Raw genomic sequence first — 27925 nt, forward strand, 5'->3', positions numbered from 1 at the left:
CAAAGTTTCCTGGCTGTTACCTGTATTTGCACCATGCTTTGTTGTGTAGTTGTTGGTTTCATTACAAGTTTGTGGTTGTTTGTTTTGTTCTCCCCTCATATTTTTCACAAAAAAAAAAAACCAAAACACCGAAAGCCCTGTAGAGATGTAGGTTAAAAATTTTGAGTTTTGTCTGCAAGCTGTCCCAGGAGCTGGAAACCATTTTAAATGGAGGTCATGTTTTATCTGTGGAAATGACTGAAATTACTGAGTGAGATTTTTTAATGCAACTCTCCCTGAACCTCCTCTCTTTCCACTGAATAGTATAAGGTTTTCCAACAGCAATAGTGCTTTGATGAAGGTGAAAGACTGATGCAAGACCAGCCTACTGCTGTGCTGAAAGTACTTCCAGTCATGCTGACAAATATAATTTTCTGGATTTCTCTGTTTATGTCTATCCATGCATTATTTCCCATCATACAGTTCACCTAGAAATTATTTACAAAAGTGACAATCACTTTGCTTTGGATTTGAGTTTTGCGCATATGAAAGGAACTCTACCATAACCCTGATAAGGTTGAATCATCTTCTGCATCTATGTCTGTTGGTCTTGGTGTTGAGCTCCAACTCACAATCTCAGGAGGAAAAAAGGGAGTTTCTCACAGTCTCAGGAGGAAGAAAGGGGGTTTCTCACATGATTTTAGCAATAGTTACAGATTTGAGTAGTCTTAGCATCAGATTAAGTAGCCTAAGACTATAGTGCAAGTTTCCTTCATGAGTAACACTGTAAGGACTTCATTCTCCATATCTGAAGGTTGAATTTTAGGTTGCAATGATTTTCTCCTATCAGGTCTTGATTTTTCTCCACTGATGACAAAAAACAAAAAACAAACAAACAAAAAAAACCCAACAAAAACAAATCAAAAATCTGTGACTAAAATGAGACATGATAGATTCTATGCTAAAAAATTTATGCAAGGCTAGTTGATGCAACTGAGTATGATGTTCATCTGGGGAGACTCAACAATAGGATCTACTCTAGGAAGTATGTGGAAGTTAAGATTTGAGTTTTCACCATGTGGCCTACTCAGAATTAGAAGGGTTTGATTCCCTCCCTTTTATAATAAGTTGTGGGAAGTAGTGTAATATCTCCATTAGACCAGTAATAAAGTTGGAATTATATTTGTGGGAGATCAAAAATCTCTTGTACAAAAGACACAATAAGGATCTCTGTGTTACCAGACGTAAGAATATTTGATTGAAAATACACTCACCAAACCTCAGCGTCTCAAGAATTAGATCAGAAGAGACTACAAAGGACCTCTGACAGGATCCAAGGAATAATAGTGCACACAGCAAGCAAAAGCAGAGTTTCAGACTTCTAGAATGATTTTTTCTTGTTCGTGGATTATAATAAGAAAACTGGCTGGTTTTGTTTGTTAGTTTGTTTTCTGTTTCTATTTAATTGGGTTTTAGGTTTTAATGAAACTAAATTAAACCACAAATTGTTGCATCTTTTGATTTCCAGTAATAGAAGTTTCTACCATATCGGGAAGAGGGGAAGAGAGGAAGAGAATAAGGAATCTAGACTGCCACTGAACTGAAAGATCTGACTTCAGTTTCCTACTCTATAACAGGCTTTCTTTCCAATGTTGGGCAAGACACTTAGGTTCAGATCTTCAAAGTCCCTCAAAGGCCTAATTTACACTGACTTATATTGAATACTCCTGAGGAGACAGGCCCAAATCAGACTTTGCCTCTGGTTTCCACCTGTAAAAGGGGCATGAACAGTATGTGCAATCAACATTGTGAAGGATAAAGAAGAAGGTGAGGAACTCACACTCTGAAGATTATAAAATATTCACATAATGGATTGTCTCCAAGTCATTCAAAGAATGTTGAAGGCTTTCATGTAATATCAAATAGATTTAATCTAGAATATTGCTCACTGTTTACATTGCACAGTTCCTGGTTTTGGCAGCACTTAGCTGCAACAGGAAATTGAGTCACTACACAATGAAATAAACTCTTTGAACAATGTCTTCTGGAGGTGGCTTTTCATCCATTTACTTTTGGGCTGTTGAGACAAAGAGGAAAACCCATTTAAAAATGTCTTTTTGATTAAAAGTATTCCATTTTTTTTTTTTTAATTTGGATAGCCACCTCTTTCCCCAGACTGAAAAGGAAGTTATTTAATGTTTTTAATCTTTTTAATCATGAGCCAAGACAAAGCAAGGGAAGTTATCAGACACTTCACCTTCATTTACATAATTTCTGTGTAGAATGGGAAATTTGCTTATGCAGAGAAGGAATATGAGGCTCGTTAGTGATGAGCATCTTCAGAAGAGAGGGTGCTCCTTGACATAGTGTGCAGTTGCAGGATACGGGTGGTATCAGGGAACATATTTCATGTTAGCCAGCCACTTAATGAAAAAAATAAGTGAACTGAACTGAATTTAGTGCTTGCCTGTGTCTGTGAGTTTGCTTATCTGGTGACTGCACAAAAAAAGCCTAATGGCCACTCATATAGAAAACCAAAACAGTGAATACAAACTTGGAGAAGTATAATAAGAAGTGTAATACTTCTATTCCATATAGTATGATCACTATAGTGGATAAAAAAGACAAAAAAAATCCTCTTTTCCTTAAGCATTTGGGTCTATCAGCAGCCTGGAGAAAAGGGGGAAAGCAGATCTGTGAAGAAGCCATCCTATTCCTGCATAGAAGTTTGATTGCATTTGCTTTTACTTCTTCATTCAAGTGGCTGATCCATCACAAGGAACAGTATGTTGGTGGAGCTTTTGTACAAACAAGTAATTATCAGATTCTACCCTATTTTCCTAAAAGAATTCAAGGGTGGGCAATGCCTCCATGGGGATTAATCACAGGGCTCCCATATTTTATAGTCCACTTAAAAATTTATTCTTCTCTGACCCAAAGCTCATATTGAAGGCACCTGACTTCTATGTCACTCCTATCTCTGTAAATATAGTTAAGCACAGGCCAAGGGGACCTCAGCAGTATCCTTGATTTGAAAGATCAGAAAGTGGAGTTAAACAAGTGGAAAGCTAAAGGTTGGGTAACAGATGCAACAGGATGAGTTGAGCAGTGTCTCCTCTTTTTCTTCTCAGTAAGAGTGACAAAACACTAGAACAGGCTGCCCAAGGAGGTTGTGGAGTCTCCTACTCTGGACCCATTCAAGACCTACCTGGACACCTTCCTGTGTAACCTCATCTGGATGTTCCTGCTCTGGGAATTGGACTAGATGATCTTTTCAGGTCCCTTCCAATCCCTAACATTCTGTGATTCTGTGATCTTGGACTGCTTGTTGCTGCAAGTTTTGTGACAATCTGAGTACAAGCTAGACTTAGTTTTCAACCACTGCTGAAAAGAAACAGCACGAAGGGAAAAGCCATTCCCAGCTTGGAGGAGTTCAGACTTACAAAGCATCCTAATAGATTGCAGCAGAAAACAAGCAAAATCGCTCCACTAGAGCTTACTATTTAAAGCCTGCAGGCTTGAGTTGAAAACCATCCCTTTTTCATATATTTTGAGAGAGTTCCCAGAAATGACCCAAACTAAATGATTTAACAACATTCTCAAGGAGGAAAGCACAGCTGTACTGAAGAAAGAGCTGCTATTCCAACATAAGCTCTCTTCAGAGATGCTGACCCAGCTTTAGATGATTTTTTTCTTGAAACCGATGCACTTATATTTCTTTTCCTGACAGAGTATTTTCTCAAAAAGACATACAAGTCCACAATAAAAGTGCGAAGGAAAAAATAGTTGAATTTGAGTAATTTCAGCCAGACAAATGTAAAAATTAAGGAAATGGCAACAAGATATAAAAGAAACATTTACCAGGTGTTGATGTTAGTGTACTTCAAATTGTTCATTTAGTTGCAGAAATTAAGATTCAGTCAGCTGCTTGGCCTTAGTTCTGGCTGATTTAGACACATTTTCTGCAGTATTCAGTCCTGCCAAGAAACTTTTTGCCTTGATGCTCTCAGAATAATAAAAAAACCACCACCACAAAAAATAAAAAAAAAAAAACAAAAAAACAAAACAAAACAAAAGACAAAAAAAAAAACCCAAACAAAAAAAACCAAACAAAACCAACCAACCAACCAAACCTCCACAACCAACCAACAAAACAACAACAACAACAACAACAAAAAAACCCAAAACAAAACAGAGAAAGAATGTTTCTCTTTTTCAAAGAAAAATGGAGCCTAATTGTTTTGTTTTGGTTCTAGTTTACTGAACTGACCATTTTCCAAAAGTTCTGAGCTTCTAACAACCACCTTTTGCTCCAGAAAGATCTGCTGGCTGCATAATGCTTCAGAGAACCAGGATACTTTGCCTTTGCCCAGATTTAGATATAGAATATTATTGGATGAAGAGGTGTGTATTAACCACCCAGCTTTAGTAATATGGAGGCAGCATTTGCCCAGAGAGGTGGTAGATGCTCCATCCCTGGAGACATCCCAGGCCAGACTGGACAGGACTCTGAGCAACCTGATCTGGGTGAAGATGTCCCTGCTTGTTGCAGAGGGTTGGACTGGATGAGCTTTGAATGTCCCTTCCAACCCAAACTTTTCTCTGATTCTATGATTTTAATCCAGTCACATGTAATTTCCATAGTACCACAGACGAAGTGTCTGATAGAACTGGAACCAGAGTTTCTAGTTTCAAATTTGGTGCTGAAGTAATTAGAACAGGATTAACATTTGTGCCATAGTTTTATTTTGTCCTTCTCAAGTCTATATTTTTTTTGTAATAAATAAAGGAGGAGCACAAACTCTTCATAAAACTGGTTAATCACCTTCATAAAACACCTTCATAAAACTAGTTAATCCCCTGACTGTGCATGTCTTCAATTTCAAGCTTGTTTTGTTAAATTGTTTCACAATAACAACACTGTTGCCTTCCAAATATAAGATTATTCCAGTTATGACTATTGTTACAAGGTTGGCTCACAAATTGTTAGAGTCAATGTGACGGAAACCCTTGAAGAGCTCTCTGCAGAAAGGTGCATCTACCATTTTTGTTTGACATATTAAGCCTCTGCTGCTGTTTACTTGCTCAAGAGTATCTGTCTGGGTAGGAGTGTGATTTAAAATATAGAGATGTGGTAGGCAGTGCAAGGGGAAAGCACCTGTCTTCAGTGCGCAGAAGAAAATGAGTAGTAATACAGGAAGACCAATGTGATAGAAATTATTGAATATCAGTTGTGCTTTCTAAAATGTCTGTCCAGAAAGTCTATAAGAGCTAAATATTAACTATGGTATTGGAATGGTTGTCATGTTGTATGCATAAACTCTGTAGTTCTGAAGGTCTCTAGCTGCTAAACTCCTTCAACTCATGATTTGTCTGCATCTCTCCTATAAACAACACAAATTCTAGGTCTAACCTCTGAATTCAAACTTTTAGACTGGAAGAGAGCAAAAAAGTATCCAAGATGCTGAAATACCACAAACTTGAGCATCATAAAAATATTAATTTTTTTAAGACAATGAGTCTCTGAAACTTGCTGACACCAAATATTGTTGAATTTGGTAACAGTGGACAAAGATGCATGAGTATATAGATATTGGAAACTTTTGTGAAGCAGTGAAACAGGGTGCTCAGGGAAGTGGTTGAGTCACCATGGCTGGAGGTGTTTAAAAGGATCATAGATGAGGTTCTTAGGGACACGGTTTAGTGCTAGGTTTAGTTTAGGTTGTAGTTAGACTCTATGATTTTGATGGTCTCTTCCAATTGAAATGATTCTATGATTCTATGATATCAATAGAGATGTAAAAAGTAAAGTGAACTGATAGGATGTTGATGGATACCTCAAGAAATTAATCTGCATGTGGAACACTAAGGAAGCAACTAGATGTCCAGTGCAGTATTCCACATCTTTTCCCAGAAACCAGGGAAGTTTGAACAGCTCACATGGTATTTGTTATACAATAGTGATGATTTAGCCCTGAGAAAACCTATAATCTTCCTTTCCTTTCCTTTCCTTTCCTTTCCTTTCCTTTCCTTTCCTTTCCTTTCCTTTCCTTTCCTTTCCTTTCCTTTCCTTTCCTTTCCTTTCCTTTCCTTTCCTTTCCTTTCCTTTCCTTTCCTTTCCTTTCCTTTCCTTTCCTTTCCTTTCCTTTCCTTTCCTTTCCTTTCCTTTTTTTTTCCTTTCTTTTCCTTTCCTTTTTTTTTCCTTTCCTTTCATTTTTTTTCTTTTTTTTTCCTTTTTTTTTTTCCTTTTTTTTCCTTTTTTTTTAAATTTTATTTTGTTTTGCTTTTTATTCTCCTTATAATTTATGAAGTTTTTTTACCATTTCTGCTAAAGGTTCTTGCCAAGCCTGTTTTGGATGCTTTCTAGTTTCCTCTGTTTTTCATTGTATTTGCCTGTGTGAAAAGTTCCAATCAAGTCTTTAAATTTCTTCTATTAATTTTAAATAAGAACAAGCTAACTCTTAGCCTTTTCCCCATGATTCATACCCACAGGCTCGTATACGATTTCCCACAGCTCTCATATTCAAGGACAGCCACCCTTACAAGGACATGGGCATGTGGAAAAGCCTTATGCAAAATGCACTGTAATTTTTTTCTCCTTCTTAATATTTGTAGAACAATCTTAACCTAAATCACTATTCCTAGGGTAATGGAAAACAACATTTCCTTGGTTTCCAACATTTGTGAAAGTGTTGAAAAGGGAAGGCAGTTGTGTGTGTGGTTTTTGCTTTACTTTTTCTCAACCCACTATTTTTCTCATTTTACTTTTCTGGTTGTCTCACTCATTCCACTGGGTAGGAGATGAGCAAGTGGATGTGTGGAGAGAGTCCAGCACAGGGCAACAAAGATGATGGGAGTGGAGCATCTCCTGTATGAGGAAAGGCTGAGGTAGCTGGGGCTCTTTAGTTTGGAGAAGAGGAAACTGAGGGGTGATCTCATTAATGCTTATAAATATATAAAGGGTGAGTGTCAGGAGGATGGAGCCAGGCTCTTCTCGGTGATAACCAATGATAAGACAAAGGTTTATGGATTCACACTGGAGCACAAGAGGTTCCACTCAAATTTGAGAAGAAACTTCTCAGTAAGGGTAACGGAGCCTGGCCCAGGCTGCCCAGGGGGGTTGTGGAGTCTCCTCCTCTGCAGACATTCAAACCCACCTGGACACCTTCCTGTGTAACCTCATCCAGGTGTTCCTGCTCCATTAGGGATATTGGACTGGATGAGCTTTTGAGGTCCCTTCCAATCTCTGACATTCTGTGATTCTGTGGTGCTTAGCTGCTGGCTGACGATAAGCCATGACAGTACTTTACAGGGGTTTTGTTTTTTTTTTTTTTTTGTTACTCTGCTGCAATATTTACTAGTTGAAATCTTCAGTCTGTACTTCTCTCTGACTTTCTTACCACCAAAATCCAGAGGAACAATACACTTAAGTGTTCCATCTCTTAATTACAATGCGGCAACTGAAATGATGGGTTGTTTCCAAAGTTATGTCACTTGAATATATACTATCCATTTTATTATTCTGTAAGAAACTGTTTGAAAACTAGGAAGGGAGCTGTAAGCAGCTGCAACACAGGCCTTATCTATCATCTCTGTGAACTCTGTAAGAAGTTATAATACCTCCAGGAAACTACCCCATGGACTTCAAGTAAAATCTTGCAAATCACGTGTCCTGAATACTGTCAACTTACATCGGAAAGGTGTATTTGTCTCGTGGACTGAACTTGGGATCACTGCTTCCAAAATTATCAGGAATATTAATAGATAAGTTTAGAGGTAGAAGAAAAAGAGCCAATATTTTATTAAATATTTAGAAAAAAATGATGTGCATGATTATCACTAGACAAAAGATATCTAGGGAAATATCTGCATCGTTTATCTATTGTGGAAGCCGTTAAAGACTTATATCCCAGGTTCAGCAGTATTTTCCAGCTGAGTTAGATATAACAGTTGAAAGCAGTGTGGTGAGTATTGTAATAAAACTCAGAGTTCAACATGGCAGCTGCAGGCTGGTTAAATGAGAGACAAAGATAAGGAGAACTTAATATGTGGGAAACTGATACACAAAGATGCTTCATGATTTGCCTATTGTCTCTCAAGAAGACAGTGATAGCATGGAAATTCAGATCTCTCCAGTGCTGTCTAAATAGTGCTAATGTAGCCACATATCCCTACAATGTGGTGTCCAATACAATGATAGTGCACATGTTTGTTTGGTAGTAAACACAGGATTTTCTTTACACTAGATGTGAGTTCATTCTCAATTGATTTTCAGGATTATCTTGAGCAATCTACTATAACTTTGTCCAACCATATCTTTGTCCAAGTTTAATCACTATATAGTAGTGGTAATAAGACATCTTTGGCATGCTTATTTGTCTTGGAGAGGTAAAGGCATTTAAATTTTTGTGTATAGAGGAGTTTATATGAGATTTTTTGGATAGATGGGATTTGGCCCATTTCAGTTTCAAATTCTTAGACAGGTTTTGTCAAGCAAGGTAGGTAGGATTAGATTCAGGACCCTTTGTCTTATATTGCTTAGTCCATTTAAGAGCTTACTGCAGGACCATGATATGTAGGCAAAGTTTATGCCAAATACAAAGACAGACTATTCAGAAAGTGATAACAAATTCATTTTTTGAATGACCCTCAACTTAGACTAAAGGCGATGGATAGCCTTACCAGAAAACAGCCTGAAGAAAGAGAATAGCTAATGATACTCTTGGCACATCACAGAAAGAGAGAACATTAATACAGTTTAATGAAAGCCCAGACAGAAAGCCAAGTGGCTTGTGCCTGACATGCACTGACAAAGTATGATCAGTCTCTTGTTGATTTATGCGCATGTGTGATCCAGATGAAGCTACAGGAGATAATGTGCTTAATTAAAAATAATAAAAAAACCCACCTTATTGATTCAATGGCAGAAGTTGATGTAATCTAATTTGAGAAAGAAATAAATAAGAAAGAATAATTCTATTGCATTTTGGTGTTGAGCTTTATAGACAGTTCACCAATTAAATCACTAGTCAGACAAGAGCTGGCTGACCTAGGAAAGGAGCAATCTTGTGTCTCAGCTGGATGGGAAGTTTTAAAATATCTGCTCAAAGGAATCCTTAAATTATACAAAACATAAAGCAGAGCATTCTGGATTTCAATTAACCTTATGTGTTCTATGGAAAGAGTTCTTATTATAGATTAGCAATGTAGTTTGATTATTTGAAAGCTACTGCATAATGATATTTTTATTTTTATTTTTAACAGAAAGTGTTTTTCACCAAACGGAACTGCAGTTTATTTTGGTGCACATGTATGTTAGTATTTAGGTGAAATTTTTATTACTTTAGCCTATTTAATAAGCAGACAAATCTTTGTGCAGTTTTGTTTGAGTATCCGAGTGCCACCTGTCTGTTTCAAGGGTTGTGATGACACCTATGTTGAAAATATGACACGTTGACATAACTTACCTGTGGCCTGATTCTGCCAATTTCCATCACACTGACTGCCTTTCTGGAGGCCGGTTTATATTTCTTTGCCTTGAGAAACCAGTGTTGTATGTGTGAAATGCCTCCAGAACAAAGATCGTATAATAATTTGTGGAAAGAATTGGAGTCAGAAGAGGATAATCTGATTTATAGCTCATTATCTTGCCCTGGAAACTCAGCAAGTTCTTCTATCCCTTTTATGGGTAGGTAAGGATTTATATGTGTTTTTGCACTTTATCCCACTGTATACAAATAGCAAATCTAGCAGATCTTCTGGGCACTGGGATCAGATCCCTCCTGAATGAGCAAGTGATCTGATCAGGTCCACTAGAATGTGGAGGAAGAATACCTTGCGAATGTGAATGTGACAAACCCACCTTGAACATCACACTAGAAACAGAACCTGCAGCCTGTAGAATGAAAGATCCTCAGCTGTGGCAGCTGCAGCTGAGGAATCGGGTCCCTTGTATCTAACAACTCTGAAGACTGATCATAGAAATTATATGAAAGACCTTCTGACTGGTATTGTACACAAAGAGGAAAAATACTGCAGGACTTTGTAGCCTTTTTTGTGTGTTCACTTTTGTGATCCAGATTGGAATTCAGAAACCTCTATTTAAATATTTAGGTAACTTGCCTGAGTTTTCAGACACACTAACCAGCAGTGGTGGCTTCTTCCAGTGGGAGACTGAGATCCTTCACTCCAAATCTTCAGGCTTTTTATTTTACAGTTGAATCTTAGGGACTGCCTCTTAAATCTGACAAATTAGATTTATCGTCAAATTTTTTTATTAGACTGTCACAAAGTGTTTTACATATTTAATTCACAGAAATTTACTGTCTGAGGAAAGTGCAGCTTGCTATAATGCTGAATATAACAGTTTCATAAATGTACTACCTCCATCCATCACATCCTTGAATGCAGCAGTCATTGCATTAGTACATTAGGAGAGCATTTAGTTCCCAATCCATACCATTGATCAGAGGACTTGAAAGTGTTACAGCCCCATCTGCAAAATCTTTAATTTCCAGTTTGACATAAAGACTGTGATTTTACCTCCGGACTTTTCTGATTCAGTTGTTTTTGTGTCTGTGAAGTACATATATTCACATTTTTATATGTATTTCAACTCTTACATATCTGAATATTTAAACATTTGGGGTGTTCCAGCTGTCAAAACATCACGTGAGCAGAGGTGAGAAAAGTGGAAAGAAATCTTCCCATTAGCAGCCAGAGGAAAAGAGCAGCTGAAATGAAATTCTGGAAGCGTTCTCTTTCTTCTGTGTGCACCACGCATTTGCACAAAGAGGTTGTGGGGTTGTGGTGGTTATAATGAGGAGCAACTACCCACATGATGGCTGGAATGAATTAACTTAAAACATTTTCTTTTTAAATTATCATTATTATTATTATTATTAATAATAATCCTTATTTCTACCAGAATAGTTCTAAGCTTCCTGGAAGGTCAGCATGACAGCCTGAAATTGTCTTGTGATGCTGAAAGAGCTATTTAGTGTTTGGGGTTTTTAAAAGGCACTTCAACTCTTCATTTGCCATATTTAGGACTGGATTAATTTTTATCCATCAGTCCTTTCACATTACACAGAAATGCAGAGTGACATTGACACTGGAGGCAGTTATAAAACATTTGCCTAAATGGTGTAAATTGACATTTATACAAATGGACATTAGACATGAAAGTGAAATCTTCTCATTTTTGAGCTCATTAGGAGATTTATTTTTCTCTAAATGAGCAGAAATCTCTCTCCTGAAATTTAATTTTAGTATTGGATCTTTCTTTGCTGCAGTTCTTCAATGCTAAAAGCCAGATAATTTTCTGACAGTGCTGTTTCTTTTCTCTCTTTCACTCAGTACAACAGTATAGGGACAGAGAAGGAAAACTCAAAACACTAAGAGCTCTGCTACAGTACGTGTCAGTGGATATTTATTAGATAGAGTCACTTTCTGTTCCAAAGTCCCCCCTCCTGATGTACTTGGCAGGAACTGTACATTGGCTCTTATTTCTCCAGCTTGTTATGAATTTCTCCCATATGTTAACACAGATATGTGTGCATCAACTGTAACTGCTGAGTACCCAAGTCCAGAAAACCAGAGAAAACAACCATCTCAGTGTCTGGTCTGGGACAATCTTTTATAAGGAAGAAATGAAATTTCCAGCTGAAGTTTGCAACAGTTACCACTATTTGATTAGTTGTGGTTATGACCTATAATTAGCTCTTATTTAAGAAGGCATATGGTTCCAACAGATGGTAAAGGAAAAAAAAACAAAAAACAAAAAACAAAAAACCAAATTAGATAAACAGGGCTATTTGCACAAGATTTTCTGGTATTCTTGGTTATATTTTGCAGTAGGGTGCAGAGGTTCTAGAAAGAGGGCATACTGTTCATTCAAGGAGTGCCCTCATGTCTTCATTTTCTCTAATAAACAGAAACATTAGTGTTTAAGAATTTTGGCAATAGTAGAATAAATTAGGTGACAAGGAAATTTAGAAATTAGAAAATCCATAGCTATTTTGTAGGGACTCTAAACACGAACTAGCTCTCCTTGCAAGACTAGTGGGAATTTCAGATGCTGAAAACCAAGAGGCAGGACAGCCCAAAGTGTGTGTCTGTATGGCGAGGGAGGTAGCCATCCACTAGGTAGATTTGGGTTATGTTTATAGCTATAAACCAGGGTCATGTGTGCTGTCGAGATCACTCCGATTATTAATAGGTGGTGCTACAGCTAGTCCAGACTGAGGTTTTAAAGTCAATACTATCTAGACCTTTTTATTATCGTGCTCCCTGTTCACCCATGTTAACAGACTTTTTGATTGCTTCCGATTCACTTCAGGGCAAGGGCATCTATCAGTTTAAACTGCCTTCTGCTGTGATTTAGCAGGAGTTGACTTTACACTAAAGCAGATTAGGAAAGATCACATGAACTGCTGACACATGTCTGCGTGGGTAGTAACATAAGGATTGTGGGTAGGGAGGTTTCAAAATGCTCACAGTTCTTTTTCAAGTGAGTGTGTTGCAATGCCCTTCATATGTGCACGAGTGACCTGGGAAAATGAACCCATCTGCGTTCAAAGGTATTGTATGTCTCTGAGATTTTCTTGGTGGCAATTCAAGTATAGAGACTATGATGTATTCCTTGTGGCTCTACATCAATCTGAAATACAAATGTTTAAGTGTGCACTGTTATTTGTAAAGAAATATTTGCAGTAAAGCTCTGTTAACAACTACAGCACCTTGATTTTGCCACGTTATTGAAGAGCATCTTCTTCATAAAGCAAAGCTTAGCAGAACTATTCTTTTCCATTTACCTGAATAGCAACATAATAACACTGCTTTTCTCAGACAGCAAGAGATTCAAGAAGCTGTCAGCAATTGAGTAATTATCTTGTTTCCAGTGCTATAATCATAAAGGCATTAAAGAGGGTAGATCTGAAGTTAGATCTGTTTTCCATATGGATTTTTTCCTGATGGCATAATCACTGCCTGTTCATTTTAGACCTCTCACGCAATGCTCAATATACCACAGAGAGATAATTCTGAAGAAAGCAGGATGTAAACCTGAAGTCATCTTTATAAAAAGCCATATTCCCTGGAGCTGTAATTTTATATTTGGAATTAAAAAATACAACTTTGTTCTCTGCCTAGCACGGGGGAAAGGAAGCGATGTAATCCCTCCAGCAGCAGAGTGTCAGGACTGAATCATCACATTTCCTCCTTCCTTATTTTGAAAAAGTAGTAATTACTCTTACTTCTCTGCACTACTGAATAGAGGACAGAATCAGAGTAAATCCTATCTCTACTCTTTGTCAAACACAGAAGCTGAAGCGTACTAAGAGCAGAGGTAACAGAGGGGTATAGATATGTTTTCCCTTGTAATTCTCAGCAAAGCTGTAGTCATGTCCTACAAGTTTAACAGAAAAGTTGTATAGGAGAAAATTTGATTTGAAGAAGGTTTTAATGTGTTTCCTCTAGGGAACAGTGATTTCACATTTCATTTAGATCTCATGCTCCTTGTTGCGTAGAGAAATACAACAATACATAAAGTTATTCTTAGCAAAGTAGTAGATTTCAAAACAAACCAAGAATGGATTTCCAAAGCTTTCTTCATGCTTCCTGTAGCTGTTAGAAGCAGAATTAAAAAGTCATGCAAAGTGATGTAATGATAATCACACTCACTATGCATAGTCTGTGTAGTACTACAACTTCCTTTCTAAGTGTTGATTTTTTCTTCAGAAACGCTCTAAAACATGCTGCCTTTTACTCATGGCTTTGAAGATATCCTCCTATCATAGGAACATTACCTCAAGCAAGTTCTGAGTTAGGGGATGTGCATTTAAATGTTTTAAAGCCCTGAAAAAATAAATACAAACAAATATACAAATACAAATAAAACTCCAACAGGTCAGATTATATCAATATTCTTGGGCAAATCTGGGTTTCAGGTGGGAAAGCCTACTTGAAAAGGCTTTTTGTTAACATTTATTCCAATTTTCTTTGGCTGTTATAGACATCAGGAAGAATCACAATTGAAAATGTAGTTATTGGAAAGAATCTAGAGGTTGAGCTTAGAGTATGCTAATCACTTGCAGATTGTAGAGGGCATAAAAACCAGCCAATCCTATTGCTTTGCAATCAGCGAAGATTTATACTACTTATGTGGCTCTGGAGAAATCGTTCATCATCATGTCCCAGGCACACCAAGACTTTGCCTGTTCAAAGTGTCTCCTTTACAAGAATCAGAGGTTGAGGTATGCGCATGTCATTGTCAGCTGATTCTGCAAAACTGAGTTCGTTGTTTACTCCTTGGAAATGTCATTGACATAGAAGGACTATGAGACTCCTCGAACTATTTTTATAGAGGTTAAAAAAACACTGATGAAAGGATGGTTCAAATAAAAGAGATTTAAAAGGAAGAATGGAGATAATTTAGGTATGGTGAAAGCAGAGGAAGGATGTTATAAAAGCTCAGAGTTGAAAAATGAAGAAAGTAGGATATCTAGAGATGTAAATTGGAATAATTGGCCAGTGGAGTTTGGGAGAAGGAGTGCTAATCTATATGGTGTGTTTATTAAATCTTAGAAAAGTCAAGGGAACAGTTCTGATCTGCAGAATATTATCAGCATCATTGATTACTTTTTCCTAGATATGGCGTCCTCTCCTTGCATGAACAGAGGTGGTGGGGAAATAACATAAATGAGAATATTTGAAAAATCACAGAAATTCAGGTCCTGTCACAGCTTTGCACAAGCTGAGTGATGCTGCCAGTCTGGCCAGGCAATACTTTCAGTTGATGTACCAGTGGGTCCTTCAAGTAGAAGTGCAAGCTATTCTGATATATCACACGTCGCCAAAACACAGAGTAGCACGTTAGTCAACTAAAGCTGATTTTGTTATCAACTTTATCAACTTATATCTACTTTGAATAGCAAAGCTATGGTTAAGTGAGTTTGACTGTATGTCGCACGTCTCAGTAGGGGACTATGGTGTCTGGTGGTGTCTTTCAGGTTCTAGTGCTTTTTCTTGAGGATGTCAAAACACATTTTCTTATATGTCGCTTACTTCTTTTTACTTTCCTATCCTGACTCTCATTATATTCTCTGAGGCATTATTATTCCATTCCATTCCATTCCATTCCATTCCATTCCATTCTTCTTCTTCAGGGGCTTTCACACATCTGCTACAAACACCCACCATCATCCTTCCAGTGCCTTCCTCCTGGCAGTGGTCATCAGAACAATACAGTTTCTGTTCTCACTAAATTAGGCTGAAAATTTAAGTAACAGATTTGTTTACAGATCATCTACCCATCAGTTTCTTCATTTTAAGATTATCTGGACAGGTGTTTTCAGGTACCTTCACGTTCTAAATAGCAAAGCCTCTCTCTGATTCTTTAAAGGGATTAATAGTTTTTGTATGATGTACAGCAATAACACCTAGAAACCTCCCTCTATAGAAACTTCCAGATAGGAAAATTAGGCAGGTTAGAGTGTATCTGGAGGAGCCTGGTAAACTGGATATGGAGACAGTAGGAAAGCAGGACATGATATACTGACTGGGCTTGTACCAGTAGCCTATGCTACGTGTATGAAGGCATGCATAACTGCAAAGAGACTTTTTTTTTTCATTTTCTTTTTTAAAAATGTCATTACTCAGTAGTCTCTAAAGGGATTGCTAGAGGTAGTGGTGGGATTGCAGTATATTTCCTAATGAAACAATAGAAAGAGAGAGATGCATCAATAGGCTTTTCTCATTCTCTTAAATGAATGGTTGTGCAGCACAACCATTCTTTTCCTGCTTGCAATTGTTCTTACAGACCTGAGAGGTCTTTAACTTTCCAAATAATTTGAAGACCTATTCAAGGTAGAGAAGATAAGTAGTAGATGGAATGGCCACTTTGGAAAAGGAGACAGGAAAAAAGGATTCCTTCTAACTGAAGGGGCATTACAATGTCACAAATAAATCTCACAACAGGGAAATTTACTGAGCAAAAGCTCATTATCAGAAAATTAGACTTTCCTTGTTGAGTTCACTGGAGCCCAAGCCTTTGAAACTGTGGAATAAAAAGCTAAATGCAGGTCAATATAGCCTTAGCTCCAGCTCTCACCAGGGAGTAAGAGCTCTCAGCAGTTTCCACATACTACATCTGTCTTCCTTGAACCACACATGACTGCTGAGCAGCACAGGCAGAGCTCGGAGCTGTTTGCATAACCGAGGCTGTGCTGGAAAGAGAATTTGGAAACTGAAAGTTTCAAGCTTCTCTCTCACACCATCCTGTGTTTTGTGTCAAAGGAGAAAGGTGCTTGTGTGAACACAGGGGTACATCTGCTACATCTGACAGACACACTCTGAACCTTATTGCCACTATCTGTTAGCAGACAAGTCTGTAGGTTTAAAGAGACATGAATGTCAGAAGGTATCACAAGAACAAAGGCAAGTCGGTAAAAGTTACTGGGATTATGACGTTTTCATGGAGTAGACTAAAGAAGAGTATGTTTGGAGTAGACTCAAGAAGGGTATATTTATTAGTGAAAGAAGCTCGAACACAGTCATACAGCCTGGTCCCTGTCTGTACCTTGAAGTGCAGAATACATCAGTGAATACTACCGCCCTAAGGGAGGCATCTATGGAGATGTTCATTCCCCTTTGTTTTGAGAAGTAGGATGCCTGCATTACTGAAAGATTTACTAAGATATGTTCATGCTGCCAAGTGCTCCTCTGAGAAGACTCCTGTCACAGCCTTATGTCATACTTTAAGAGAAAAAGAAGCAGGCTGTGGCAATTAAAATAGGCAGGGATGGGTCATGTTTATGGGATTATCAGGCATTCATATGTAGTTCTCTGCCAGATCTCTGCAAAGGTAGATCTCTCTGCTAAAGACTGACCAATATTTGGGTCTATAGTATCACAGAATCACAGAATCAACTGGATTGGAAAAGACCTCAGAGATCATCAAGTCCAACCCTTGGTCCAACTCCAGTCCATTGACTAGATCATGGCACTAAGTGCCATGTCCAATCTCCATTTAAAAACCTTCAGGGATGGTGAGTCCACCACCTCCCTGGGCAGACATTCCAATGCCTGACCACCCTCTCTGGAAAGAATTGCTTTCTAATAGCCAGCCTCAATTTCCCCTGGTATCATGTCCAGTCACACTGATTTGAGAGAACCTTAACCATTGTAGCATGTCTTTGACTTTCACCTTTCCAATTAGAGAAATGACTCTTTATGACACCTTGCAATCTAGCTCCTAAAGCAATTACACGCTAGGAGGGATCTGTATAGGAAATGTGTTTGAAAAGAAAATGACATTAAACTTCCCGTCCTAGAAGAGTAGCAGTATATCAATATCCAAATCAAATAACATAAAGCTTCCTTTGTCTGTCAGATAGGAATAAGAATGAATTATACCTCTAATGTGATTTTTGCAGTGTCTCTAATATGATGACGTTTAAATTAAAATAAATATGACTGCACACTTTTGAAGAGCTAATCAGACTGAAACATACTAGCTTAACTGATGTAGCACAATGAAATAAACGTGTATTTATCCATGCTGCCTGGACTTATCCATAACTATTGTGCATGATGTGTGATGGGAAGACAATAGCAGGGTGAAACACTTAGGGTCTTACTGGCTGTGCTTGGTAAAAGTGAGTAATAGGGAAATGATTTGAATGTGTTCTGAATGACAGCCCTATAGCCCAGCTAATTAATTAGCTCAAGTCTTTCCCCTGTCTGTTGTTTGGTTGGTTGGTTGGTTGGTTGTTTTTGTTTTTGTTTTTGTTGTGGGTTTTTTTTTTTTGTTTTTGTTTTTGTTTTTTTTTTTTCTTTTAGAAGGTGTTTCTTTGTCTGCATGATTCTGGTTGCAGCAGGTTGGAGCCAAAAAAACCTAATTATTATAATAACAAAATGCCCTGGGTTGGAAGGGACCCATAAGGATCACCGAGTCCAACTCCTGTCCTCACACAAGACAACCCCACAGTTCACACCATGTGTCTGAGGACGTTGTCCAGTCTCTTCTTCAACAGTGTCAGGCTTGGGGCCGTGACATCTCCCAGTGTCCAGCACCCTTTGGGTGAAGAATCTTTTCCTAATGTTCAACCTAAAGTTCCCCTGGCACATCTTTCCTCCCATTTTCCTACTAACCAAAGTTCACCTCAGGAACTCTTTAGTCCTCTATCAGCCTTAGCTCACTGACTTCTGATTGTAAATTATATGTAACACTTGCACTGAAGAGCAAAGCAGTAGCTTTAGCACAGCAGAATAGAACTGTCCTGATTTGAAACTCTTGAAAAACCAGCAGTCCCTGTGACTTTCTGACCTGGTCTTATATCTTAAAACAGCTCTTGGACTCAAACCAATTCTGCAATGGCCCAAATTCCCAGAAGTACTTTTCGAAAAACTATTATTCTGTGTAAAAACCATGTGACTGTTGGCTTCCTGATGATGACAGATCTCTCTCTCTTTGAAGGACTGACACTAGTACAACTTTTTATAAGCACACCATACTAGGAGAGTTCCAAAATACCATTTGTTAAAGGACTGTATTTCAAAAGCTCAGATTCATACAGTGTTGAATGCTGGAAAGGGACAAAATTGTCTCCAAGTAAATTTTTCAAGACCTTGTTGCTCAGGGCCTATGGAAGCAGAATTAGCAGGGGATTCTTGTTAACAGTCAAGACACAACTTGAAAGTACCTAACTCTAGTGCCCAGTTGTTCATTAAACAGACACACAGTCTTTGAAGGCTCCTCTAGAAGGGATTCACTGTAGTAAATGTTGCTGCCTCCAGTGTGGGTTTGTACAGCTAAGTAAGTTACATGGCTTTCCTCTTAGTGAAAAAAGAATTACTCAATTAACAGTGAACTTCAAGCAAAAATTTACCTCAATCTAAAGCATGAACTTTTTGAGTTTTTTGTCACATAAATTATGTCTTAAATTCCATAGGCTTCATTATAACCAGAATAAAATGCATACACCAGAGGCACATAAAAGATAAGAAGGACAAACCCCACCTGAGTATTTGTGAAGTTCATTTGTGCTGATGTGATACATCAGCACACAGATGAAGCTATTGGCTGTCTGAATTCAGTGTGGAGATGCTTTGGGTTTTGGTTCTTGAGTTCCTCACATTAATCCCAATTGTATGACCCAAATTGGAATCTCTGACACAGGTCAAGGGCCTGAAGAGTTAGACAGGACTTTTGGCAACTTGAAAAAAAAAGCTACATTTTTATTATTTTGTTTTTTAAGTTAAGATATCTCTGCATTTCCACTCTCTACATTCAGTATCTGCTATTGACTATTGTACCCCCTCCCAGGCTGTAACTACTGGGAGCACCAGAGATGACAAAAAAACTTGCTGTTCTGAAAGATGCCCATTGTAGACAAAAGGTGAAGTTTCACAGGTGAACACCCACAGTCATTGTGGCGGCTGGGTAGCAAACCTCCCTGAAAGAAATTTGATGCTTTAGATTTTATTACAAGTAAAGTTAATAGGGTAAGTGCTGCCACAGGGTCAGCTATTCTCATTTTGAAATCTGGCCTGCCTACAGTTTAACATTTATGTTCTTTAAATGCCATGTTTGTGATCCTGAAACCTATGATAACAATCTGCTCCATTCCATTAATTATTTAGACTGCAAGTGTTTAATTTCAGGTACCAATACAACTGGCCTAGATAATCCTGAATTGGGAATACAGGAGTAAAAATAATTTCCATGCAAGCATCACACCATAAGTCTTTCTGTGTTTTGTGCAGGTGACTCCAGCCTTTGTTCAGCCTGCGTTCATGAAAACAACGTTTACAGCAGAATATTTCAGATTTTGTACAGAAACGAAGAGATCATTCTTAATGAAGCAATGACCTTCAGAGTGCACCTGCTTCTGGATGGTGAAAGGGTGAGTTGTCTTGGGATACATGTCAAACACGGGAGGGCTAGGGTTCCTCTTACCTAAATTTATGTGTCCATTGCATAGATAACTCCATTTGTGAAGTGGTCATGAGGTCCCTGTGCTGTCACAGGTCTTGTCAATGTAGCTGGTGGAGGCAAAGCCATGATTTATCTGACCAAATGCCACCATTTGCATTAGAAGGAGATTGACCCTCCTGCACCCATCATTACTTATGCTGACAAGAGTGCCTGCGGTGATTTGTTTGTAAGTGCCAACACTATAAACATCGACATTAGGTCAGATAGACTCTATAAACAGTACGTTATACGACAAGTAGTCTACACCTTGGCTTTCCAGTGGAATATGATGTTGACATATTCTGATAAATCAGTACATCAAGTGTATCAACCAGAATTTGTCATTTGTGCACTAGGTCAGTCATTCTACATACAGATGTGCATTAGCCTCACCTGAGAAAACCAGGAATGCTCTGCATCTTGCTAGGACCAGCTTCTACTCCTACTATCCATTACTGTATCCTCCTTCTCACCTGTCTTTGTGACTAGTTTTTGCTACAGTCCCTTACCACCACACAGGGGTCTCCTGATTGCAGGAGTGCATGGTAGAGTTGCTGGAGTTTACCCTCTCTATAGTCCACATATGACCCCTTTACTTTCTGTTGTCTCTCAACTAGAATGGGTTCATACAAGATCCTTCTCCCCATTCAGCATCCACTCCTTTAGCCAACAGGAGCACCCACACAAGGGAAGTATGTGATCTGAACCACCCATCTTGTAGGGCACCTTTGGCTTTCTCTTACTGATATGAAATTAATATCTCACAATGATGTTCCCAGGAGCTACAAGAGATAAGCGATCTTAGGGTATGGCAAGTATTGTTTTACTGGGCTCCTACACAGAAAGGGGAGAAAATGCTTTGCCACAACAAAGACTGGTACAGAATATATGGCATTTGGTACTTGCTCTCATTGATAATGAGAGACATGGTATTGGCTGTATTTGAAAAATCAGCATACCATCAAAATTAGTTATGCATCCAGCATGAATCGAATGCTGTGTACTGAATTTGAGGCCAGAGTTTCTTACCTGTCCTGCCTTGTATAATTTTGTATTTCAGCATGAAGAGATTTAACATTTCTGTTTTGTCTGATTTCAACCCATGTTTATGTGGGTTATATATAGACCAAAATTAAAACCTACTTTAAGCTGGAGAACCTACTTTAAGCTCATTTAACATGCTTCTCCTTCCCTCCCACTTTTTTCTTGGTGCCTTTTTTTTTTTTTTTTTTTAACATGGTGTCATCAATTTATTCTTCTCTAGAATTGTTGTTTTGTGCTTATATGAAAAATAACTAAATGCAAGTTTATAAATATTCATGAGAAGCACATACCAACATGCTTAACTGAATATTAATTTTATCCTTCCTTGGAAGAACATCTCTGATTAAAAGTCCCTCCCCTCAAATTATAGCAGTTCTTGATCTGCTGTGTGCATCACGTTTGTCTTTCCACAGGAGGTTTCCTGGGAAAAGGACAGCTGCCCAATTCTGTACTTGCAGAATGGTTTTGCACAGAGAAAGCTCCATTATCTCTGTGTGATGAAGCTTCTTTAGGGTTTTCAGGGGTGTAAAAAAGAGGACAAACAGGTTTGTTTCACAGAATCACAGAATGTCAGGGATTGGAAGGAACCTCGAAAGCTCATCCAGTGCAATCCTCCCATGGAGCAGGAACACCCAGATGAGGTTACACAGGAAGGTGTCCAGGCAGGTTTGAATGTCTGCAGAGAAGGAGACTCCACAACCTCCCTGGGCAGCCTGTTCCAGTGTTCTGTCACCCTTCCTGAGTTTGTCTCAGATTAATTATTGAAGAAACTCTAAGGAATCAAATGCAAAAATAAAGCTGTGTAAACCTTTTTGCATGTTGAACAGATTAGCACAATTCACTTCTGCTCAATGCTCCCAAGCCTCCTTTTTCTGCTTTGGTGTCTTGTGCTGCACAACTTTACAAATTTGATATAACTATGGGAGAGAGCAAAATGTGCCACTTCACAGGGCACCATACTCAGAAGAAACCTGCCATATTCACTGTTATTGCTTAATGATGGCTTTGCATCTCTGTCCCGTAATCTCATATGTTGGATGAGGTCCTTGCAATGTGACATGTGTAAAATACCTTGAGATTTGTGAGGGTTTTAAAAACTATTTCCATTTCTAACTTCTTATCTTATTTAACACACAACAGAAGCAAGTCCTTTTTGTATAAATGTATGATATGGTGAGGTTTTTTGGTTGAGGGTGAAGAATCTGTTCACGGCTTTTTCCTAAATGGAAGACATGATAGATAGACAAGAAAGTTAGACTGGGTAATGGAAGTATTGAATTAGTATGCTCCACGTAGTTTCTACAGTCAGAGCTGGAATTATCAAATATTATAACAAAGGAGCAGTATGCTTTCTTTTCATAATGCTAGGGTAGTTTTGTCGATGAGATAGGTTGCTGAGATAGGTTCAGTACAAAAAAAAATCGCAAACAAAAAAACCCAATGTGCATCTCCAGATTAGATTATGTGCTACTGTGTTTTGTTTGCTGCTATTTTTTTTATTTTTTTTTATTTTTTTTTTTTTTTTACTTTTTTTCACCTCCACTTGCATAACCCAACATAAATTTAAATATGGAAATGCATCGTTTTGTCTGGCATCAAATGGAGGAAGGCTCAATTATCTGCCTAGAAGTGGCACTAAGCATACCTTTCACCATATAAATGGTGCTTTAAAACTCTCTGCTTTATTAGATGCTTTTTTCTCTATTATCCCAGAATGCAGCATTCCTCGAATTCATAGGAAACAATATTGCAGGGCTGAGGCAGCCTTTAGTGTTACAAAGAAGTCTAATTTATTTTCATAAACTTTAACTTTCATTCTTATTAAAGAAGGAGCTCTGCCTCTTTCATCAAACGATAAAACAGGTAACTTGTCTTTCTCCTTGCTTGCTGGCTCCATTCAGGGACAATTTAGTAGCAGGAAGAGGACAAAGCAGAGATATAACAGTATATTAGATTTTGTGCTTTTCAGATAAAATTTAAGTGAGATGGGGCCTTCAGATCATTCAATCTGACATTCTGGATAAACAGTTAAATATTATGGAAGTACATCACAAGAATGCTGGAAGCTTCAGTTATAACTGCTACAACAACTCTTAAAAGCTAAACCAAAGATGTAAACATAAACTTGAAAAATTAGCATTCAAAACTGAAATAATGCACTTTATTCCTGAACAGTTAAAGAAAAAATTGAGTACTTTGCTTTGTATATACTTTTTTTATTGTATAAATATACTTATTTTTATGATAAAAATATTTTCTATTGCACAGCTTCCAAACAGTGTTTAATTAAATGCATTTCCTTATCAGTGTAGTCCTTTCGCAAGAGAGGCAGAGGTTAGAAAACAGCTTGAACACTGGACAGCACTTCTGGAAAACTGTGTGTGCTCATGGATGAATATGGGGTCTTTTTTGCACAAACTTTAAGGTCCAAGGTGGGAGCACAAAGGGTAATGTAAGCATACCCCAGCAATGGAGAACTGAATCCTGAATATGCAGACTTCACTTTCCACAAGAAAGCAGAATAATATTAGGTTGATATAAACAGTGAAGAATTAATCAAATCAGAAATAACAAGAATAATTATGCCCTTGTTTGATTTTAGGCAGAAAAAAAATGAAATGCATGTACTATTTCAAATAAAGCTTCCAAAATATCTAACTGGCTTTATTGATTTGGTTTTCGACTGGAGACAAGATCAGCATGTGAAATGCCCAGATGTCAGATGTTCTGAATGTCTCTTTTATTTGGGTATATGAAATATTACAAAACAGAACAAAATTATTTGTTTAGTATTAATATATTCCCACAAACACAGACATTTATTTTATCTTTCATGAGTTGTGATTTTAATCATTAACACAGCGGAGAGGTCAAAGAACATTATAAGAAAACACTCAAAGACCTTTCACAAATTATCTGGCAGGATGTTGCTTGGTTTAGCTTGTCATACACTAATTATATTCTAGAGAAATTTTTCAGGCCAGTTTCTTAAGTATGTTAGTGTGAAAATTTAAAGGTTTCTTCTTCCAAAAAAAAAAAAAAAAATCTGGTAGTCTATGAGACTTCTGGAAAATTTTAGTCTGTAAATTACAACTGTGGAAAATAGCATTATAGTCTCAGCAGAGCTAAAAGAAGCAGTCAGTATTTCATTTAAAGACAATGTTATTTCAAACAGGAGACTGAGAAATGGTAGAAATTTCAGCGACTCTTCTGTATGAGCTCTGGAAAGGTGATTTAATTTTCCCATGTAAAGGATCTTATGCACCTGTTGTTCTATTAATAAGTGGGGGAAAAAAAAAAAAAAAAAAGTAAAAGACAGGAGAGTCACAGAATCACAAAAATCGACTGGGTTGGAAAAGACCTCAGAGATCATCCAGTCCAACCCTTGGCCCAACTCCAGTCCATTGACTAGATCACGGCACTAAGTACCATGGCCAATCTCAGTTTAAAAACCTCCAGGGACGGTGAGGCCACCACCTCCCTGGGCAGGCCGTAAGTCCAGCAGGTATCAAAGCTGTACAGTAACTTGTATCATGTAAGTAATTCTGTTGTGTCTCATCCTATGTATAAACCTTTTAATGATATTTTCTCATGCAGAGTCCAGCAATTTCTGAACAACTGTGCAATTTTCACTTGTCTTAATATTTACACCTCCAATACACAAAGGGAACTATGTAATCTCTATAGTGAGAACTGTGATTTGATTTTATGTGGAATTTTGCACTAATCTGAGTCGTCTGATTTCAACATATCTTTGGGATTAAAAATATCCTATATTTTCACCTTAATGCATTACCCCATGCAGTGATGAATACCTCCAAGTCTCTCAGACATCTGCCCATTCCCTCAAGGTGTTTTGAGCAAGGTGCCACTGGCTGTTTAGCTTGTTTTAAGCACAGACTCAGATTTCAGTGACAGTTGCAGATGCTCAGCAGTATTAGGCACAGACCCAAAATTTCACCCCCTCTGTTGGAGGATGATATTTGCTTGGTCTGGAGCACTATACTTGAGTTGAATTCCTAGTTTAAATTCAGACTGTAGCTTCAATAATGATTGTTTCCTTTGCAGGTTTCAGAAAATGTGATTTTAAGTGACAACAACTCATTAAAAAAGAAAAAAAGTCTGTCTTTTTAAATTTTTTTTCTTTTTTTAAAAAAAAAAAAAAATATATAATCCTGAAAGACATACTTGCAGGTGTTCTGAGACAAACACAAAAGAGAATGCACATTTTCAGTAAACAGAAGGTGAAATTTTCTCATCACATCTTATGCCTGTGGTGCTTCTAGAAAGAAAGAGCATATTACTTCACAAAGGTTCAAATTTTACATCTTTGATAATTTTCTCAAAGTGCAATCAATCACTGACTGTCAATTTTCTTGCTTCAACAAAAAACCCCACACTATAGATGGAGTTCCACCTTTGCAAAACCTAGCTGAACATTCTTTGTATTATAAATCTTATAAAACCTACCTCTCAGAGCAGGATAGATGCCTCTGACTTTGCCTTCAGTGCATTTTTTGTATGGTCTGTTGTTAAGAAGATGCTAATCAGCAGGAAAAAGTAGAATTAATCCTGCCCAAATTAAGCCATCTAAAATTCAAGTGTATCTAGATGAATATGTTTCTGTAGGCTTTAACTAATATAAATGGAAAGAGACAAGCACAAACAGAAATCAATTGTACTTTTCAGATATGTATCTCAGGATGGGCCATCTCACTGTATGCACCTGCTGTTTGATTTCCACTGATAAAAAGCAGAACCTAGTTGTCCCACCTCACTTTCTTTGGTAAAAAATGGGTAAAAGGAAATTGTATTTATAATACCTTATCCCCAGTGAACAACTCTACATTTCCAAATGCATTCATGTGCATCTCCTGTTGTACTGTGGTATTCAATAAAGGACATTTACACTCACAGAAAAACAATACAAACAAACAAACAAACAAACAACAACAAAAAACAAACCCCACATATTTGGTTAATAAAAAGAGTTATATTCTGTTCATATTTATAGAAATAAAATCTTTTTGGTTTTTTATTTTGCATTGCTGAGGAAGAAGACATTTAAAAGGAATGGAGGAAAAACTGCTGGGCAGATTAATCCGTCTTCCATTCTAACTTATTTATTTCAATTTATTATAGTTACATTAAATGTGTCAAGCTGGGACTGTTATCCAATGTAATCCTTTCCAGATGAAGATAACAGACTGACAGCTCCCTTCATGTTCTGTTTCAGAAAACCCAATGAAAATATTTTATTGACAATAAAAGAAGGATAATCTTGCTGGTGGGACCTATTAGATGAAGGTACTAATGACTCAGTTTATGATTCCACACGGTATCTTCAGTGTATTTGGCAAGCTGAATTGTACTACATATAAATCTGCTCAGCACCCTGCAACAGAGTGAACAGATACACTTCTATTAATTTAAGCTTTAAAAAGAACGAAAACCTTTGAATTTTGCAAAGAAAATGGTCTATGTGAGAATCAATGACAAATTTCCTCCAGGAATCTATCCAGGAACACAAAAAGTCACAGGGAGGCAGGAAAGCCTCAGTTTGCTAAGAAACAAACCAGAATTCTAATTATAAGGATCAGAAATTGTCAGAATTATTTCAGCCATTTCTAATTGGTTTAAGCTGTAGATTTTGAATCTCACATTAGTTACAGGCAGGTAACCAGAAGGATTCATGATTATTTCTCAACCAAGAAAACCTGATCCTTGTTCTCATTCAGCTCACAAGATAACCCAACTGAACACAAACTCAGTGAGGGAGCTCAGCTTCAGAAATACTCTGCTGACCCAACAAATGCACTTCTCTGTGCACTCTGGTTACTCTTGTTTGGATTTGTTGTTGTTGTTGTTATTATTATTATTATTTTACATGACAGGACACCTGGGAGCAGTTAACACCTCTGACTGCTCTGGTTCCCTTTGACTCCTTCAGCAATTACCTTGACCTACTGCTTCATTTATTCCTTTCTGCCACTGTGGTGAGATGATGCTGTTGCCACATATTTTTGCCTTTGCTCCTATCAGACAAAACCAACCACCTTTACCTTCAATGTTGTAGATGCCAAATTATAAATATAACCTGGTGTTTCTCCTTTTGTAGGTAGAAGATGCATTGAGTGAGGCAGATTTTCAGCTCAAGTTGGACCTGCACTTTACTGACAGTGAACAACAGTAAGTGTAGTTTAAAAGCTCAGTTGGTAATGTAGGAGTTTGTTCAGTTGGGAAGTTACTTTGATGAAGTGGAAGTACTTTGGAAAAAGGGATAGCTTTGATAAGTATTTTCTTTGTCTCAATATTGAAGTCTTTCTATTTCTGCTCTCTATATTTGAAGAGTGTATCTCATACTTCTCCTTAAAGGAGTTTTTTTTTCCTTTAAGCATGATATTTTTTCAAAGGTGTTAAGTGTTGCTCTATCTCTGCTTCTGGTAAAGGGAATATTATGACTGACCTCCATGTGAGCAGGGGCTGTGATTCAGAAATGCATTTATCACAGGAGACAACGAAGTATTTTCTTGCTGAAGATGGGTGTATGAACATACAAAGAACTTGTATAAGAACCAAAGCTGTCTCTATATTTTAGGAGGAAAGTCTTCCCATTGACTTCGGTCTCTTCTCACTGCATTTGGTTCCCTAAACTTAGGTGAAGTGGGAGTAGCGTCCCTTCCTGAGACATAGCGCTAAGTGTGATCCCGAACGTTATTCAGGCCTCTCTGAATCACAGAAAAGGCTTCCGATTACTTCAGCAGAACTTATGGGTGTGTGGGCAGGGATGCAGAGAAGTCATCTGAGCTGTGTTTCATGCCAAGACTGTCCCCATGTGATTTTATTCATATCCACAGGGTACCTAAACAAATTTCAAGAACGTTTCCTTTATCTTGAAGATAAAAAAAGTGAAAACTTGTTCTC

At 37.7% G+C, this 27925-nt stretch overlaps 1 protein-coding gene across 1 annotated transcript in view; it reads left to right on the forward strand.

Annotated features, from left to right (window-relative positions):
• The window catches only part of FAM135B (family with sequence similarity 135 member B), a gene marked incomplete at both ends in the record, with an annotated part of 141581 nt that overhangs the window by 43810 nt on the left and 69846 nt on the right, over positions 1-27925 (forward strand). Inside the window, 2 exons of the mRNA XM_080339210.1 lie at positions 19747-19886; positions 27120-27190. Of these exons, the coding sequence (XP_080195336.1) occupies positions 19747-19886; positions 27120-27190 (211 nt within the window). The remainder of the gene's footprint in view (positions 1-19746; positions 19887-27119; positions 27191-27925) is intronic.

Source organism: Nesoenas mayeri, assembly GCF_963082525.1.
Source record: "Nesoenas mayeri genome assembly, chromosome: 2".
Classification (NCBI taxonomy): Eukaryota; Metazoa; Chordata; class Aves; order Columbiformes; family Columbidae; genus Nesoenas; species Nesoenas mayeri.